The 20439-nt window shown below is 36.3% G+C and overlaps 1 protein-coding gene across 1 annotated transcript in view; it reads left to right on the top strand.

The window, feature by feature from the left end:
* SKAP2 (src kinase associated phosphoprotein 2) overlaps positions 1-20439 on the top strand; it is a 120924-nt gene that overhangs the window by 96140 nt on the left and 4345 nt on the right. Inside the window, exons 10-11 of the mRNA XM_041466591.1 lie at positions 5580-5648; positions 12280-12392. Of these exons, the coding sequence (XP_041322525.1) occupies positions 5580-5648; positions 12280-12392 (182 nt within the window). The remainder of the gene's footprint in view (positions 1-5579; positions 5649-12279; positions 12393-20439) is intronic.

Here is a 20439-nt window from a genome sequence, read left to right as displayed (position 1 = left end):
GGAATACAATTCTGTATTGCCTGTTTGCCATCATATTTCTGAACACAATGATGACCATTTAGTCAGATGCAACTTCTGCTTCTGCTGACATATGTTGATGTCATCTTGTCTGCAATCCCAGTGTTTAGCCTGTGTTGGGTGACCTGTTTCTATCATTCAACTTGTATTGTGGAAATTGGTATTTTTTTTTTAACACTCAAGTTTGCCATGCAGGAATATGACTTTTTTTGTTTGAGCTGTTGGGTGGGAACTAGCTGACCCATAGAAGCAGCAATAAAATGACCTCTCTTCTGTCATGATAAGAAATTCTCACGTTTATAATCTCTTGTCTAGCAGCCAACTTGTTTCCCACTTCTCCCACTGCCCTGGAGGCATTTTCCTTCTCAAACCATGCACTGTTGTACAGTCAGATGGAGCTTTAATAAAACAAGAGTCTGTCTCCCCCTCTCTGCTGCCCCCTAAAACCCACACTATGGCTAGACAATAGCACCTTCAGCAGCCTTTTCCAAACTGTTTTGTTGTTTACAGAGTACACCAGGCTGCTAATGATGAGGTGAAATGTCAAGAAGCTTTGTGTAAATCTTCCAGTAAACTGCCATGTCCCAGAGGAGCTGGGGGAAAGGCACAGATCTTTGGGAATATTGGAGGATTATCAAAGTTGGAGTTCTGCTAATTGCATTTGAAGATCTCTTCGTACAGAGAGATCACTCTCATATATAATGGGTGAATCTGGAGTCTGAAGGAGGATACCAGAAATGAAAATCCTTGCCATTAAAAATACACACACCAAGGCAAGTAAGCCTACTAGATTTTCTTTGAAGCTGCTTAGGCTAAAATACTCTAAGAGTTTGGGTGAAGTGTACAGGCCTGTACAGGTGAGAATGCTGCAGAGGATCCCATCCCCAAGGCTGGGGAGCACTGACCTCAGGTAAAGCAATTTGCTGGCCCTGCATAAAACAGGACATTAATACTTATTCCTTTGACCCAGATGGTCACTAGCCCACACCACAAATGCTAGCAGAAGATGTCAGTTTGGCCAAACGATCTTCTTCTTAAATTTTGTGCATTTATTGCTGCTTCTCTGGAAATACTAAATTCTGAACATATACTCTTGTTTTTAAAAAGCCAGTTTTTGGCAATTTAAAAAAAATTTTGTAGCTTGGTTGATTTATGTTCCTTATTAGAGTAATAATCTATCTTTTAAGGGGGGGATGGGTCAATTCATGAAACTGTAAATTCTGGAGAGAAAAGGTCTTGACTCTTTCCCTTGGTGAGCGTTTATTTGGGTTTGAAAGTTCTTGTTTGCATTTGTGTGGAGTCATTATTTGGCAGCAAAAAAGCTGGAAGAGTAATACTCTTGGTGTTAAGATGCCATTATTTCTTTTACTTTTTCTTGTGCAGAACCTGTTATAGTCAGTGTCAGCAGAGTTCATGTGCACACCTGGTTTTTTTGCATGCATTTGTCCTCCCTGCCAAGTACAACAGTAAAGACACTGTGTAGTTTGAAAAATTGATTTAATAATAATATTTTTTGTGGGGGTTCTATCTTACAAGACTTTTTTGTATGCTTATAACCTTCTGACATTGCAGTGAGATTTCAAATGAAGAGACATGAATGTGCATTACAAGTGTGTGATTGCTTGTATCATTATGAAATAGATGAAAAATTAGTTCACTGCAGTACTTTTTATCTAAACTGATCAAAACATCTTCCAGTCATGTTGCTAACAATATGTGATAGGAATAATAACTTCACTTGTTGTGTTCCGTGCTGCAGCCGAGAGGCATGTAAATACAAGCTGCTTATTTGCAAGAAGCTTCCAGATTTGCAATATGATTGCTATGGAAACCACACAATGAAAAGCTTATAACCATCTGTGTGGTTTGGTAGATTTTACTGCATAGCTGAGCTGGTTTTGTTTACTGTAATCAAAGCATTGAATAGAATTTATTAACTCACAAACTGGGATTATTCAAGGTGTAAACTAGTATTGTGCAATGACAATGTGTCAGAAACTATAAGACAATAGAATACCAAATAATAATGGCACTAAATTAGAATCTAATGTAAAATGATGGTTAAGTAACATGTTAGTAGAGGAAACTGCTAAATTTATGCATGTTTATCCTGGAGATACTACATTCCATTGGAAGAATGCACTGTTCAAGCCAAACTCTTATCCATTTTATACTCAAGTATTACAGTCTTTTTTCCTTCCTCCCTTTAATGGATGTATGTAAAAAACCTCAGCAAACATAGAATTCATTGTTCACTTTTAAAATTTTGTGGATGGTAGAATCATATGTGATTCTTTTGTGATTCTAGATCATAGGTGATTATTTTTCTGTTTTTTCTTCAAACTGCAAATTAAATAAGTAAATTATTTTCAACAACTTTCATGTACTAACTGAAGAAAACCTTTAATAAATATAGTTAGTTCCTTGTTGCATTGTCACAAGAATTTTGTAGGTTGTTTGCCATTTAGGTCTCTTAAGTATCAGCATAGTATGGAACATAATCTGTATCTCAGGAGTTCTTAGGCTCTACAGCTCTGTAAGAGTTCATTGGTTTGGTTAGTGTAGATTAGTCTCATTTTGACATAGTGAGGTGGAAAAGAGTATTTTCTCTCTGCAGTGATAGCGATGGTGTGAAGAAGATGTACAGAGGAAAAACTGGAACAGACTATTTTAAAGATACACGACTCCTTATACACAGTATCTTAAAAAAAAAAAAAAAAACCCAGAAGCATTTCTACTGTATTTTTTAATTTAATTTTTAATCTTTTGACTCTGTGCCATGTTGCAACACAAAGTTATTCATGTTGCGTCAGACTGCAGCTGTAATTCCCCCAGTAATCGAGGTTGCTGTGTCTAAAGGACACGCCTGCACATAGTTACTGCTTCAGGCCATAATATCAGAAAACATGAGTTAAGAACCACAGGTTCTTTTTTACTACCCTAAGCCAAGCCTACTACAACTGCTTCCCTCTGAGCATGATTGCATTAGCAAATAGTGTGAACCATTCGCAACAGGTTCATAAAGCAGAGGTTTGTGCCAAGGATCTGATGTTGTGCATGTTTCAGAGGAGGTTTCCTATGCAGTCACTTCAGCCTGATACCATGAACTGAATGCCCATTAGCAGCTGAACCATGTCCACCATGCTTCTGGAGTGCCTTTTCCAGTCTAATTGTACCTGAAACTTTGTTCTCTCTGTGACAACTCTGTAGTGTAAAGCAAGGTGGGATAAGTGGGGATGGTTGAGATCCAAACCAGTATGCAAATATGGTGAGTTTTTTGTTTGAATTTGACACCTTTTGGAATTCAAAGAGCTTTGATTCAGACATACTTATATCTTCAGATGTTGATCTGGTCACCTCTTGTTTCTAGGAAATATGTATTTCAGAAGAATACATATATTCTAAATATTTTCTGTGAAATCACAATGCAGTTTACATGTATTCAGCAGTACCTTACAAAAAAGTCTCTTCGAACCTCTGCTGCTGCTTTACTTTAGTTGAGATACCCTCTACTGGAGTCAGTGCTCAGTTTAAACTAGTCTGATGACCATGACAAGTGATAGAGTTAAAATCCTTAGGACATTTAACACAGCAACTGGTTTAGGTCCGAACATTCAGTAACAGATAATATCAACATCTATTTAATGAAAGAATAATATAATAGTGTGTGTGTTGGATGAAGTTGTTTTTTTTCTGGGAAAAGGGAGAAATTCTAGAAAATGTGAACGATACTGGGGTACTACTCCCTGTGAGGGGTGTAACCATGGTAGGGAGCCCACAGAATGACAGTGCCTCCTAGTGCTCTGGACAGCACATAAGGATGCATTTTTGCCATTTATGCTCCAATTGTGAGTTCTTAAAATAAACAGATGAAATACTTGGAAATGTGTGACAAATGTTAATGCCAAGTATGGGAATACATTTGAACATCTAAATGCAGTACATAGTTTAGAGTGTTTTGTGTGTACTACTACAGCTTCAGATTTCTCCTGTTCTGTTGCAAGGATTTTTTTCCTGTTCTTTTCCACCCCACCTTGGCTTAAAAAATAGTTTATATTAACCTTTACCAGATTTTTAACTAGTCAAGATTCAAGAATAAAAAATCTTGCTGGCTTAGTAGGGCAGAATTTCAAAGCTCTTTGTAGAGTGACTCGTATGTTATAATTGTAATATTTGTAGGTCTGTGTATAGAGGTTAGCAGCAATTATGCATATTCATTCCAACAGGTCTACTCTTGTGCTTTAAACATCTGCTTTAATGTTTGCAGGAACAGTCTTGTGTATAGATTAAATTTTTACAAGGTTAAAAAAATCCTTTGAACTTTTGATATAAAATTCACTCTTTGTCAAAGTAAATGAGCAATTACATAAGAGTTTCACAATGAGGAACATTTTAAACACTGAGTGCTTCATCTGTTGTCTGTCATTAGTAATCAAAACTAGTTGCTGAAATGTGTATCTTAAAAAGAAGCTTGACTATCTGTATATGATGTGATGAGTAGCAAAGCCAGAGAGTTTAAATGTATTAAAAGTCCAATTCATGTTTGAGAAGTGGGTTTATCAATATAAGATTTCCTCATTCAGTACAACAGCCTTGTCAGTTTTGATATATTGTAAATGCCAAGATAAATTTGTTTCTACTTCCTTATGAACCTAAAGACAGGATTCAGCTAAAAGTTTGTTCCCCTTTTTTACATCATCAACAGAATTGTTGACTGGGAAATACGAGGAGCAGATCTGATATCCCTGTACTGGGAAATGTGAGGAGCAGATCTAGTGTCCCTGCACTGAGTAGAGTGTGGGTTTACTCAAGTGAGGGTCTGGACATGAGAGAGTTCAATGTCTGTGCCAGACAGGGAGGATGGAGCACATCTTTCGAAGTTGCCTGTGGAGATTTCAGAGTGTTCCAATCCTGCTAGCCAGAAAACATACTTTAGAGCTGATCACTGCCAGGTTTTCTCTTTTCTTATCTCCTAAACTTGCACTAAGTCATTTGATAGAGTCTGGCTTGCTTAAAACCATGGTCAGGCACAATGGGCAGGAGCAGTGAAGGGCATGTTATCTGTAGTGGCTGTGTTCCCACCATGCAGATGTTGAGCTACTGTGTCTGTACAAAGGTAAGATGTTCATCTGCTTTGGTTGCATACTGCTCTCTACAACTGAGTTATTGCTTGGGCTGGGGATACTTTTTCACACCTTGGTTTCCTTTTCTTTATCCTTTTCTGGCAAGAAATGTATGCAGCAGAGGAGGACCCTCATTCTAATTGTCTCAGAATGACTGAAAATCAGCAGAACTGCAGCTCTATATGACTGCATTCAGACCAGAGTGAAAAGGGAAACAGATGTTCACGACTGAGATTTTGAAAGAAGGCTCTTGGAGTGTTTGGATGGATGGCGGAAACCACAGAAATAACAATGTTCCAACTTCTGTATAAGTGCAAAATAGTAAACAAGGCTTAGAGTCTGGAAATACAGAGTGTGTTTTTCAGGCTGATGTGGGCTGTAATTCCTGTCAGTTGAGGTGGCCCTTCAGAATTTCATTTGCAGTTATCTGTTTTGCAGAAGAACGTCTTTCTTCAGAAGCTGAAGTGTCAAGCAATGAGAGCCAGGAGGAAGTTACCACTGATTCAGGTAATTAAAACATTTCCTCTTTATTTTGTATATACACTTTCTTTTTACCTTTATTTTCTTCTCTCTTCCATTTGCTGTTTTAAAATAATGTTTTTATATCTCTGTAAAGCTGTCTTTTTTTTACCCGGGCAGCAAAACTGCTTAAGTACCACTTAGGATGCATGAAAACCACTTGAGAAGGATTTATAAAGTAAGCCAATTTATACAAGGTATTCCTTCCTGAATTACTTTGTAATGACTCAATTAGCTTTCATTTCTGCACAAAGGAGATTTAGTTGCATAAATTAGCTTATCATCATTGAGGAAGTGTCACTGCTAAAGGACAGTTTATAGATACAACATGCAGTTGCTGTCAAACCTATAAGAATGTAATATAGACATCTGTGTATACTTTGTGCTTGAGCAGAACAGACTTCTGCCATTCAGAGACTAACAGGGGACAACAAGTTGCCCAAGGGACTGGCAATGTAGACGTCTCTGAAAAGGTCAACTTGACACAGGCTCTGACAATCGACCCAAAGCTCTGTCTTCTTTGATAAAAATCAGATAAACTTAAGACCACTAATTGATCTGCAGCCTGTTTAAATGTTGGCCATGCATATCTTCATTGCATATGATTACCAGAGAAAGCAAATGAATCAGGTAAGAAATGCCAGAGTCCAGTGACAGCAGCATAAAAATTGGAAAAGGACACAAATGCCCAGAAAGGCTGTGAAGGATATTCTCTCAGCTTTAGCTTGGCAAAGCGCCCTTGTGCTAATTATCTCTGGGACTGGAAAAATAACTGCATGCACCATGTAAAGTCACATAGTCAGGCAACTTTTCTTGATAGAAAGGTATTTCCAGTTATGCTTAAAAACAATATATTTTTGTGCTTCAAGGGCACAGACCTTTAGATAAACTATTGGTGATTTGACACAGCAAGTAGAGAAGACTCACTTCTTATCAGACCTTACACCTTTCTGAGATCTGCTGCATTGTAACTGTGACCTGCAGTCTGGCTCTCCTTCCCCCATTGCACATAATACACATAATTCTTTCAGGGCTGTCAAGGAAGGGGTGGACAAGAAGAGTTCCTTTAGGAAGTAGCTCTGCAGTGCTCTTCCTGTTGCAACATGTGGAGAGGAAACAGAGGCCTGATTTCCTGACCCATACAGGAAAGCAGGAACAGGTTGCTGTGAGGAGTTTTGGGTTGCTTTTCTTGGAAAGGAAACAAGAGCTGAGCCATCAGATGCTGTTAGCATTGTGCTCTGCTAAAAACATGTGTAAAACAACATGACTCATTACAGCCTTAATATTTAGTACTCATTTAGACATTACTGTAATTATAAGAGTGTGTTGTCATAATGGAGCATGGGGTCAATCCAATTATAAAGTTGCCAACAGCATTTTTTTTCACTAATGTACCTTCCTGAAGTTCTAATTGGTTATACTTTTAAAAAACCAAAACCTTAGCATCTGCATTTTTGAAAAAAATTTAATTGCTATGAGAACAGCCTTATCAGTCTTATTATATTAAAAATACCACAGCAGTTCCCCCAGATGTCAGGTTCATTTCAAGCAATAGTTTTGTGATCTGATTTTACATAGTTCACTGTTTAACTCTGGAAATTTGTTTGACTTTTAGGGCTGAGTTGACATGAGTATTTCTGATAGGCATCTCATCATAAATACCTGACATGACTTGAGAATATTTTATGATTTTCTACACAAACAGTGCATACATTCTTAAGTTTTATTTATTGGCTAGCTTTACTAAACCTGAACTCACAGAAAATATTCCGCAAATTGTCTGCTTAAGCTCAGCTTGTGTTCAAGCTGATTAGTGAAAAAAAAAATTCTTTTTTTTTCCTACTATGTTCTTGCCCTAACATATTTCTACTTCAATTAACTTTCAGATATTATTTCTTTTTATTCTGTTCTTCTTGGTGCTGACTTCTTGCTCCTGGATAGCTTTGCATTAATTGCTAGTGACCTAATCATTTAAAAATATCAAAGCACTGAATAGTTTGTTATATAATATGCCTTGCTGGGTCTTTTTTGTTATGACTGTCTACCCATTATCATTCATTATAATTTCCACAATCACTATTTCAGTGTCTTTTTTTTTTTTTTTTTTTACTTTATCCGTGTAAATATGTTGATTTTAGGGTAACTAAGGAACAGAAGAAGGGAAATGAGAAAGATTAAACTGAACATCTTGGAATAGATTAGAATTTGAGTCCAAATAAATACCCTACAGTTGTTTTGCCCTTATTTTATAACTTTTCTGGTATGTGGGATAAAGGCCAAGTAAGTAACAGGCATTTTTTGAAGTTCAGGACATGATCAGAACTAACAAATAACAGGGCTTGTCTTGTTTGGTGATTGAGACTCAAAACTGAGAGTCTAGATCACTTGTGTAAGACACTCATTCTGACAGCATTAATTTTGAACTTCAGCTGTACCTCCATCTTTAAGCCTTCACTATGGTAAACACTGAGCACATCATTCCCTAAAGGGAGCTACAGTTTGTCTTTTTTAAATGTTGTTAAGTAATCTTCAAATCTGACACTACTAACTTTTGAAAAATCTTACCAAGAGTTGAGGAACATGAGTCAGAATGGCAAGCTGTTTAATTTACTAGGCAGTGGACCACAATTGTGAATGGAAAACATTCACATGTATTCCTTCATTCCACAAGGAATGTGCAAGCAAATAATAAAGCTCCTGGCTCGAAATCACTGCCATAGAAGGGTTTGCTCACTCACATGTCATCAGTGTTAAAATGGATGACTGAGGGAAATCAGTCACAATTGCATTTATCCTAATGTTTTATGTAGTGCATTTTCATATTTAGGTTGTAACTCATGATTTTGTTTTGGTCAGTTTAGTGTTCTGTCAGGTTTGTGCTCAGAAATGGGAATTGCAAAAATTGTCACAATGTAGGGGGCAAAAATTAAACAACCTGCAGTTACATTGCCTTAGGCTGCAGTGGGACAGCACAGTTAAATCCTCTGAAAAACGTACTATTAATCTGTTTTTCAAGTTGTGGTGTGGTTTAGTTCTTCTTTTCTGTCTATTGTGGTTGTTAGAATATTTTTATAATTTTCCCCCTTGAGCAACTCATGGGCATTCCTAAGTTTTAAATAGTCTAATATTTGTGAGGCATGCTTGAGTGATATATTTTTCAGATTTTTTTTTTTTTACCTGAACTGTTCACCTTTCTTTCTTTCTTCAAGCATGTATTATTAGATGCCAGTATTTTTCTGTAAATAAGCAGTCTGAGACTACTGTCAGAGAGGATGGCAGCCATTGTCTTTTGATCTGTCAAAATAACTCCGAAGGTTTCTCTCCGTATATTGAACAAAAATATCCTTTATTCCTTCAACCATTACTAGAAAAGCAGGGATGGCTGAAGTAAGCCATGAAGAATTCTTTTTGGAAGAGTTATTGATAACTATTGGATAGTAGATAATCTAGGTAGCTGTCCTGGAATAGAAGAAATATTTTCTAGAGAAACAACCTATCCAAAATCCTCCTCACCCATTTCTTGGGATTGGTAGTCTTCAAAGCATTGGGTAGATAAAACCAAACTGCTTTCTGCCCTCAGCTACACACTTAATGGTTTTTTATTGTGTCTTATTTGTATTTGTGGCCAAGTGACCATACCTTCAAAACACACTTCAGTTTAGCAATTATGTCGTCATAGTATTTTTAAGGCACGTGATATTTTGAAGTGTTTGAGAATAGAGTATAATTGTAACAGAGTAACACCTTATTCATTATTATAAATAATAATGAATAATAAATTTATAATAAATAATAATAAATAAATACCTTTTGAATTTGAACTGTAATGGGTGTGTAAGTTCTTGATGCTAAATCCATCTGTTTTCAGGTACTACATGTGTTTAAGAAGCTTCACATTATTTCACTGTCATATAAATACCAAATTCCTTTACTCAGACCTTCTGGTTTTGTTTTATACCATTCTTCAGAGCCAATAAAAGCAAATTTGTCAAGGTCTCCTCAAACTGAAAGGGACCAAAGTAAGAACGAGTGGGCTTGTACTTTGCAGAGGCTTTTGCAGCCCATTTTTTTTTTCTTCATTCTACACCTGTGTTTGTAAGCACTGTGAATCATTTTATGGAGCCCTTTTCACTTTAGGTGTATAAAGTCTGAAGTTACATTTACAATTGTCTTTTATGTATAGGTAGCTACCGTTACAGAATTTGGAGCTTGTGCTGATGGGCATGAGACGGGATTTCAGATTTACACTTCTTGAAAGACCAGCATAGTTGTTCACAAACTTAACACTGCCACTTCCTTTCCATGTTTTTTTTTTTTTTTTTTCTGTGCTCCTGGTACTGGTATATATTTTTCTTAAAAAATGTGGCTTTCTGATTTAAATAACCCTATCTTATGCTGAATTCACAAATGAGGGCAGAGAGCCATGGTTAGTCTTTGGTCAGTATCTTCACTGTTGCAATAAGCTTACTTTAAAATGCATCTTTCCTTGTGTTCGCATTATTAATTGAGTTGCTTTCCACTTTAAAACTTAATTAAATGTTCATGATGAACATAAAAGGAGAGATATGTCTCACCCACTGTTGGGTCACTTCTGTTGCAACTCACTTAAGTGTTAACAGGAGTTACTTCAGGCACATAAAGGTAAGAGCAGAGCTCAAAGGGGTAAAGGTCAGTGTGGAAAGTCATGATTTCTTTCAGTGATGTTCTGAAAAAGTAAAAGTCCTGAGTAATGTGTTTTAAACAAAATCAATAAACCAAGTGATGAAAGATTTGAGAGGTGGGATATACCAAAACAATTCTTTTATTTTTTTCCTCATGTGGACATATGTTATTGTTTATGACATAGAGTTAGGAACTGTGATCAGTATAGTAAGAAATGATCAAGGAGATATTCTGATTTAATATTTATCACAAATTAATTTTGTGCTAACCTCTGTTACTGTTTATAATTGTCTAATGCTAAATTGGTGAATAATGAGGTGAAAAATAGGAAGGGCCAAAATTTGCAAGTGCAACATCTCAAACTGATTATGCCTTCATGTTAAAATGTCTGTGCATTTTTAAATAACCAAATCTCTTATTTCTGAATGATTGTGAGCTTTCATACGGGTATCAATTGTTGCTTTTGGGGTGAGGACAGAAGATTTTGGGCCCTGGCAGCCAGAACGCCCCCTAGTGCCACACAGCAAGTCGTAGCTCCTAATCACCAGTTTATGGAAAATTAAATGGTGGATAACTGGCATAGCAGCTTTGAATTGAAGGTTGTGAATATTTAGCCTTATGACAGTATTGCCACCCAAACAAGACAACACAGAACTGAAATGGAGAAAGAGAAAATAAGCTCTTCTCGCTCATACAGAGAGTATTAAAATTCAAATCTAAGTATTTGCCAAAATAGAGAAGAACACAAGTTGAGTACCACTATTCTTTTATAGTGTGATGCTTTCTATCTCCTGATACTTGATATTTTAGCAGGATTTTTTTGGTAAAAATATGAACCAATCATGGTTAAAATGTAAACTATAAATAATGGTGTAGAGTGCTAATGACATGCAAATGTAACTGGTGTATGTTGGAATAACCAGCAAGCCTGCAGTTCAAGGATCATATAACAAAACTAAGATGACAGCCTTGATCCAGCCAGTTCAGTGATATTTATGTTATCAGAATTAGAAGATAGCTTTCCAGTGATGTAAATTATTAGTACATATACATTCTGTCTGGTTAGTGTATACATAATGTAACCGGTCATCTTAGTGGTATTGCTTACATTCTTTTTGCATTAACTCATCACACTCCATTCTCATGGAATTAAAAACAGGAAATAGTTTGCAGTGCAACAGAAGCACCCAGTGTATTTAACTGTGTGTGAGCACTGTGTTTCAATAGATGTTCTCTGTATTGTAAATGTATGACAAAGCATTTATTACTGTGTTATTGCCGTATTACAGAGCAAAGAGTGCTAAATAATCAATCAGTTAATGGTCTGTATGGCAGCTTGAACACAGCACATCCATTGTGCTTATGCTGTTAGAAGGATGAGTTTATGACTGTAGTGTAGTTGCACGTTTAGCCAGGCCTTAATGTCCTAAACTGGAGCTGACACAAATATTTTTGAAATGCAGCTTCAGCAACAGTTTCCAAGTTCTCCAATATTTCAGAAGGAAGAATCAAGGATTATCTCAGAGGTTCTCAGAGAAGCTATTTAATTTTGTTGGAACAGGAAAGAGTGGGGGAGTGTATCACAAAATACTTTAGCTTCCTTTCACTGATCATTATTAATTATATTCTAGCAGTTTTATCAGTTTCAAGTTGGGATACATATATGGATTGCTAGAAATATACTGGCAGAGGAAAAATAGCTGCTTTAAGTTGCAGCTTTGAAAAATGCTTTGAAAACCTGTAGCTACATGTCTCTCAGTGATGCAACTTGCCAGTGAAGGGCTTGCACATTAAACTTATTTTTCACTTGCTTTCATGGCAGGAAGGAGCTGTTTCTGAAAAGAGGAGTAAGAAATGTGTGCTAATAAATTGCTTTGTACTATTTGAAGATTTAAAGAGCAACTTTAGTTATCCTCAGTCTTGGTTGTTTTATAATTAGCTGCTGTTTTCTTTGCAGATAACGAAAATATCGATTATGCCAATTACTATCAAGGTTTGTGGGACTGCACAGGAGATGCAAGTGATGAGTTGACATTTAAACGTGGTGACGTTATCTACATTATCAGCAAGGTATGAGACGCTACTGGGGCTACATGGTTGTAAAAAGAGAGCCATGGCACAAGGGCACATTCCCACAGTTCTGTGGGGGGAAATTGGCACTCCCTTTCAAATCCTTTGTCTGCAATCAGATAGTCACTGCAATTAATTATTTTGTCAAATGAACTATAATCACAATTAAAACATAGCCATGTAACAGGAATTAACTTTAAAGCATGTTTATTTACATGTTAGATCTTGGCTACCATTTGTTAACTGACAGAAGACAATGTACTTTCTGCTTGTAGAAGTTAACCTTGTAGAATTTTAAGTTATCTTGCATGTTATGATTTTGTTTCCTGTTTTATATTCCTGACTCTGCTGATTCTGACTTTTTTGGGATCTTGCAACAGAAGATGGTTTGTTTTTTTGGGCTGTGCTTTCATCTTAGTATCTATATTGTTATTGTTCTGAGAGCTCAGATTCCAAATTTGTTTGCTCTGACAGATTTGGGCATTTTTTTATTACATTTCTGTTTGCAAAGCAAAGGAGAAATATAATTTCTCTCGTCTGAATTAGCACTAAACAGTAAAGGCATGAAGTTTTGTTCTATGTTAATGTTGGTTAATTTTCACATTTTTCCTTGACCTCTCCAACACAAACAAAACCTCTGTTAAAATATATATCTCATGGTCCATTGAAATCTACTTCTGAATAATTAATCAGAGGAAACTTCTATTTTCCCCACATATTAGGAAAAAAAGCTGAGCTTTTAAAGTTCTCAATTAAAAAAAACTACTTTATAAAATATGTGTCCATCTAATTGCCATTCAGTGTAATTAGTAACAAAACATTGTAGGTCACTGAAATACACAAGTTGGTGCATGAAAGATAAAGGCATCTGTTTGTCCTAGTTTCAAATTAAGTTTTGTCACAATTTGCACAATTTAAATCTTCTGTGATACCTTTAACTACATTTCTGGATAATAAATGTAGCAGCTTCTGTTTTAAATAAATTTAAGATTTATGGATAGAAGGATAGTCCTATATAAAAATATAGAAGATGTATTGCTAATATTAATTTGACCATGTACGTCTTTTGAGGTATTTCATTGTCACTTAAACTAATAACTGAATTGCATTACTAAAGGCTGAATAAAGCTTGTGGATTGGGCAAACTTTCAAGCAGTTATTCAGCACTGAAGAATTGGACTAATTTAAAATAACCACCTCTTCCCCCTCTCGCTCCCCACAAAAAGCCCATGAGTGAATGGATTCCACTGTATGAGTTTGGCTTCTTTGTGGGTTGTGCTCTTCGGGTACATTATGGCGACTATAAAATCTTAATCTTAGCTTGTAGGTGAAAAAAATTGTTTGCTACTCCTTCCCCAAAAGAGTGAGAAATTTAATTTAAAAAATGGAGCAAAATAGAAAAACAGTAGCTTAAGCTGTCCTCTGTATATCAACAGTCCTGTTGCCATGCCGTGATTAATCCGTAATCGGTCCTTGAAGCAGGCTTGCTGCTGCTCCAGATATATAGAGCCTCTCTCTATGGGAATGATTTCTGCTCCAAAATACAGCCCAGAAAACTCAGCCCAGTTTCACTTAAAGATTGTTACAGCTTTTTCAGAAAAATGAGTGTTGGCCACTACTGTCAGCTTGGAATTTAGGGTCCTTGGAGGGGAAAGTGCCAGAGAATTATCTATCTTAACCCTCCACTCGATTCAGTTTCAAGGTCTAATCATTTATGAGCTCTCTGTCCGTTAAGTGAAAATATAACCAAAGGAAAAGTGAGATTAACCATCCCGAAGTGGGTCAAGACTTTTCTTCTAAAATATTTCCTAATCCACTACATTAATACTTGGATTTTGTGGCAGTCGGCAGGAATCCTAGGCAATTTTTTTATTTTTTCACACCATCTAGTGGTTGAAAATGAGAGATGCAGGTACTGGCAGGGGGGCGATGTGTATGCATCCAAAATGGTGTCATAAATTCAGCTTCAGCTGAACCTAGCTGTGGCTTTATTGCCTTTCTATCATATGTCAGCCAGGAACATTACTCTTGAAAATCACATTTTGCTGATAAGGAAGTAAGTACGGGTATAGCCATGTTATAGTAGGAAGGGTGAAGCATTAACAAAATATCGAGCATATTTGTGCAACATGTAATAGTTCTTTGTTTTACAGTGAAATATAAATGGTATGGCCTGCTCTGATGAACGTGATAAGATAGATATTCATCTCTCCCAGCAATAGTTATGCCAAAGCAATATATTTTTACCAGCTTTTCTCATACCTGTATAGAAATTAGGGGGAAAGCACTATTTGTTTCCATGAAATTAGATCATTAGTATAGCAGAGTAATTATGAACCAGTTTAGCAAATTCGGGCGTTTATAGAATTTAAATAAAGCAAGAGGAGCAATATGTTACATGTAAGTTTCTACGTAAATGTCTTTTAGACAAATGAGCATAGTTTCAGTTTGGCAGTGTTTCCTTCCTAAAATAGCTAAGTATTATGCAAAGACAAATCCCCAGAATTTGCTTTTAAATGAGCACCAAAACTCAGTGTTATTTCAATGAGCATGAGCTCATACTCTGACAAGAGAGAGACCTATGCCCAACTAGTGCAGTAACTGTGGAAAATCATGTTTTTCTTGTTTTAGAGGTGTATTCAAAAACTATTTAAGCTATTTTCTAAATATTTATGTCAGTTGTGGCTTTTGTGTGGGGCAGCAGTCCTGTGGGCTTTTATAAAACCCCCCAAAGCCTCACAACTTCTTTCTAGGTTTTTCTATCAAGTTTCCCTCAAAAGTTGAGTTTTCAATCTGAGCAGAATTAACAGAGCTATCACAATACTACTTGTTAACTTTATTTAAAGACATAGTTAACATTTCAGATTAATTGATCAATGTATCTGTATAGATATACTATTACTAGTATTTTAATTTATAATATTCTTGAATATTCGAGTGGCTTTTATCACTTACACTATGAATGATGTGAACTTTCAGAGAGCTATATACCCTTATTCCATTTTGTAATGAAAAAAATGTAGCTGTACTGATAAAGAGACTTGTTAATAACATTCCTTAGTTAATATTGACTGTTAGAAATGCAATATTTTGTAGTCCTGTTTTCTAAAAGGATGATTGCTCTTAACTCCTGCTCATTTATGGGCTTGCCTTTGCTTTCAAGCCCATGTGATAAATGGGAAAACAGACCATAGTATAGCAATCATTTTTATAAATCTTCCATAGCTCTACTCAAGAAATCAATTTCCAGAAACAATGATAACTATGGATGGGAGGTAGTTCTATTTTTTTTCCCTAAGTTTTGTATGCACAATTTATGCAAGTGCCACACTTGCATTACTTGTTCATTAACTTTAGATGTGTGTTTTCTGTTATCAAGTTCCATAGTCTCATCAGCCAAATGCAAGTAATAGTGCAAATTTACCTTAATATGTTAGTGGGCACCTGCTTAGTACAATTACTGACATTTCTTAACATTAAACTAATTTGATATACTTCTTATTTATATTTCTATTAAAATAGGAAATACTTCAAAACCAGAAATTATATCTTAAACTGTTATTATTTGTTATTTTTTCTCCTTGTTATTATTTCATTGCACACCAGTGCTGCTCACTCTGGTATTTATGATTCATCTATGAAAACCTTTTGCTCCAGAATTTTTTATGAAAGTAGAGTTTTAACTTGGTGCTTAGATTACCCTACATTCAGTGGTTGTAGGTTTCATGTGTGGCAGATTTTTGTTCTTTCAATACAATAAATGTTAAAATGCTCACATCTCAACCTGTATTTTTTGCCTAGTAAAAACACAAAGAAACTCCACAGCTCAGGTTACTGCTTAGGAAATAAAGGTGCAACTTAACCATGCAGCGGTTTCAGAATCACTGTGAACATTTTGTTCACTATCTGTATAATCTTAGTAAAATGTATTTATTCAGTATTTTTTCTAAAATATATGAAAGACATACTGAAATCCTGAGTGTTTTATTTTTTCAGGTTGTTTTCTGGCTGATCATACTGAGATCCATAATTTCTATTCCATGGCCATACTGCCTATGGCTCCTCTAGCAAACAGGGAGTACCACTAGGAGCAGATTTGCCGAGTGAAACACTTAGTGCTTGAGCCCTAGTGTCCACACCACGCTTTTCCAAAGCTGTTGGAGATCCAAAGTGGTCTAGCCTGGTCTTGTGGAATGAGAACACATTAATGGCTGGAGCGTGTTCAAGTGCATCTTCCATTTTAGCTTCATCTGAAAAAAATGTAGTGTGTGTGCTCCCCCTGGAAGGGGAGCCAGTGGGGGGAAGGTGGGAGCTTTGGGAGATTCACTTCAGTGGGATGCTTGTGATCAAAACTAAAATGCAATACTCAGCTGTACATTACCCGTTTCCTGGCTTGCTTAGTTTTGATCTTTATGGGAGGGGGTGGAAGAACAATAAGTATATGTCTAAAGACAAAAGTGAAAGCCTTTAAATAGAAGTTTGGTTAGAACTAATGCCAAGTGGCTCTAACTCTGTTGCTCTGCATACTGATAAGATGTAAGCTTTTACCTATCAGATTAGAAGAAAAGTTAACCATGTGTCATGTAATGTAAAATAAAATGGCCTTCCTATTGTTCCAGGGTGTTTTCTGGGGGCAGTTTTGGTTTAGAACTCAGTCTGCTTACTGTGATTTATATTGGAAATCTTTAATTGCTGTATATTTTCTCTCATGTCATTGTGGGAAATAAAACCTAATAACGCAACCATACAATAAATTTAGTGCTTATATTTTTAAAGATGACCATTTTATTGCTGTCTTAAAACAACTCTACTACCTGTGAAGAAGTCTCATTCAGTTATTTAAGACATTTGTCATTCTCTGCTTTTAGAGAAAATGCTGTTCTGTGCCAAAACTGCTCCCTGGTTGATAGTGTATCATTCAACAATTACATCAAAGGAAGTTCTAAAACTTTTTAGCTAGTATGAATCTCCTGGATGAATTGGAGATGTTTTAAAATATTATCTTGCTAAAATTACACCCTAGAATGTTCTTTGCAAAAAATTTATCCCTGCTTCTGATACATATTTAGCTTAATAGTAGATATTACTTATTTTAACCCCAAAGAAGGCTATAGATACGTTTTGCTTTTCAGTTTTAAAGTTTGCAGGTATTCAGCCCATGAGTTAGTATTAGTCACAGTGCCACTAGAAGAAGGAAGGAGAAAAATCTTGAATTCACATACTTTGGTTGTAGTCTTTTTAAAATACAATTCCATTTTTTGCTACAAGGCATTGAAACACAATGATAATTTTCAGCAACTCTTTTTTAAAACCAAACAAATAAAAAAACTGACCCCACAAACACAAAAAAACATACCATATGTATCCAACAATGGAGACTAATTGCACAAGAACTAGATGTTCTCAACTTTTGCTGAAGTCAGTAGAAGTTTATATGGTGCAAAGCATCTGGAGAATCTCATACAGACAGAGGAACTGTTCGAAAGGTAGCAACTTCTTTGGAAATCCTCAGTTATAAAAATTTTCTCTCTTTGTATGTCAAAATATCAAAATTTTCTTCTGCAGAGGACTAAAATCCTGGATTTAAATGATATCTGTAGAAAACAGGGAGTGTATTGCTAACTCTTGCTTTTTCCCCAAGTACAAAAGATGTTATGATCAGTGTCTCATGAAGTCATGGTTACCCAGACATCAGTGCAGTGAAATGGATGGGATGGGGACAGGGAGAAGCATTTGCCCACAGTGTGCTCAGTTGAGAGCATTTAAGGAGCCTGTAAACCCTAATGGGACTTTTACCCCCTGCTATCTAACATGCTGTACAGAGTATTTTGCCAGCATGTTAAATGTTAAATCATAACCTGTTCCTTCCTGCCCTGTGAAATTACTTCACTTTGGTTAATAAATTTCTGCTGGGGAAAAAAACCAATCCACTCTATGACAGTGGAAATGCAGAAGTAGTTTAGAAAGCATTTGGTCATTTGTTAAGGTTGTTGTTTCATATTATTTGGCATAATACATTCCATTGCCCTGGTGCATGTCTTTTGGGGTGGGGGGGTTGTGGTGGCCCCCTCCTCCCCCCAGCCCTGCTAACATTGCCTGGTATGGCAAATGTGCTCCCTGTCACATGGCAGAGCGTGGCCGCACACTTGTGCATTCTCCTCATTGCAGGGCAGCTGGATCTGGCCCTGCCCCCCTCTCCCTATCCCTCTATTTGCCTTGGAGCAATTCATTTTGCAGTTATTGAATTTCTTTGGAGAGTTATTTTCATACAGCGAGCATCACAGCACCTCTGGATCTTGATAGCGTTTCTACATAAGGAGAAAGAAGCTTTGTGTTAGTAATTACCTAACATTGTCAGGAGCTGACTGCAGGCCTCTTTCTAGTGATAACAGAATAACCACATAATGTAGCTTTATAGCACATGATTAATAGAAAATAATTACACATCCTACAAAGGGATGCAATATTTCTTATAAATTGACTACAATGGTTTCCTGTAGATTAAAGGACTCTTCATTATTTTATCAGTCCTTCTGAAGTATAGTTGCTTGCCTATGTTAGCAGTGATATTAAGAGCTGAATGCAGTGAGGGATACCAGATGGTAAACCCAGTGGTACCTGAGATCTGAAGCTGATTCTTGCAAAAGCACAGTGTTTCCCAACTTTTTTATTCATATAAAAGCCTTAACTGTATTCATGTCCTTCTGTGTATTAATCCTTATTTTCCACGTATGTGGGCTGCAGAGTTTTATTCTACACATCTCAAGCAGCAGTGATAGACATATGGACCTCACAAAAGCAGTGTCTTAATGAAATTATATTGCTGCAAAGGAGTTTATAATTTATAGCATTGATAGAAACAATACATCAATTTGGATTTTATGTGTGACTTCAAGAAAGGACTAGGGGAACTGCTTATCTGCCTCACTAGTTAAGCACTCTTTCATGTTACTGAGGATAGAAAGGAGGGGTTACAAGTTTTAAAGAGAAATGTCTGTACTTTAATCAGTTTAAAAGGGAGTGCTATCTAATTATTTTAAAATCAGATATTAAGGTTTTATGTTCTTGGTAGCCAGGTATCTGCATTATATTTTTGTTCAGACTTCTATAGACTGCAGATAGTTTAATTGGGATTCATGTTGCTCTTGAGACCCATACAAAGAATAGTAATGTAAAGGAAAGGCTTCTGTGTTGCAATATTGTCTGTATGGTATAACGGCTGCAGTGAATCCTTAATTTAGTTTACTAGTCTGTTACATCAACATTCATTTCATCTTCTCACTTAGCTTCATGCCAGAGCAGTAAGTAGTGTATTAGTAAGTAGCAAAACCCAGAAAGTTTTCAAAACAGCAGCATGCTTTTAATTTTAATTTGAGCTATCTGAATTGTTTCTTTAAAAACAATTGTTTCTAAGTCCATGTAGTGTTGCTAAGTGGAACATTTTCAATGGATAATGTAATCCACAAGCTTTTTCTGTGCCATTTGTCATATGCAGTTTAATGACTGCTTAACTGAGCCACTTCCCTCATTTCATGTATTGTTTGTTTTTTTGGCTGATGTCTAGCAAAACTTGCTTAATCACTCTTGTCAGTCACTGTGCGAATTCTGTGTAGCAGCTTAAAATCTTTTGTTGCTTTCCCTTGGAGAGATTTATTGCTGAGATTCCAGTAGTATACGTGAGTGCTGCTCCTTTCAGCCATTTCCCACTTCAGTCTTGAAATCTAGTTTGTATATTTAAACAGTGTATTGTGAGATAAAGTATAGATTTTTAAACAGGCTGATGTGGAAGATTATAAACCTCAGTGTCAGGGTATTGTTTCGCCTTTAAGGATTTGGGGTGTAATGTGAAGCCTCATGGGAAAGGTTATTAACTTCTGTGGAGAGCAGCGTGTACTGAAGATCGGGTTCAGATACCTCTAGACTTTCAAGACCAAACCCATCCCCAGCAGTCTGCTTTGCAGTGGAAGGGGGAATAAGGTGGAATTTTTTTTGCAGCTTTCTTGTTTGCATGTTCACATAATAAATGTAGGTTTTCCTGCTGTTTTTT

This window comes from Pyrgilauda ruficollis, unplaced genomic scaffold (genome assembly GCF_017590135.1).
Source record: "Pyrgilauda ruficollis isolate IOZ18807 unplaced genomic scaffold, ASM1759013v1 scaffold2, whole genome shotgun sequence".
Classification (NCBI taxonomy): domain Eukaryota; kingdom Metazoa; phylum Chordata; class Aves; order Passeriformes; family Passeridae; genus Pyrgilauda; species Pyrgilauda ruficollis.
Note: the sequence above shows the minus strand (reverse complement) of the source record. Positions and strands in the feature narration are given on the sequence as shown.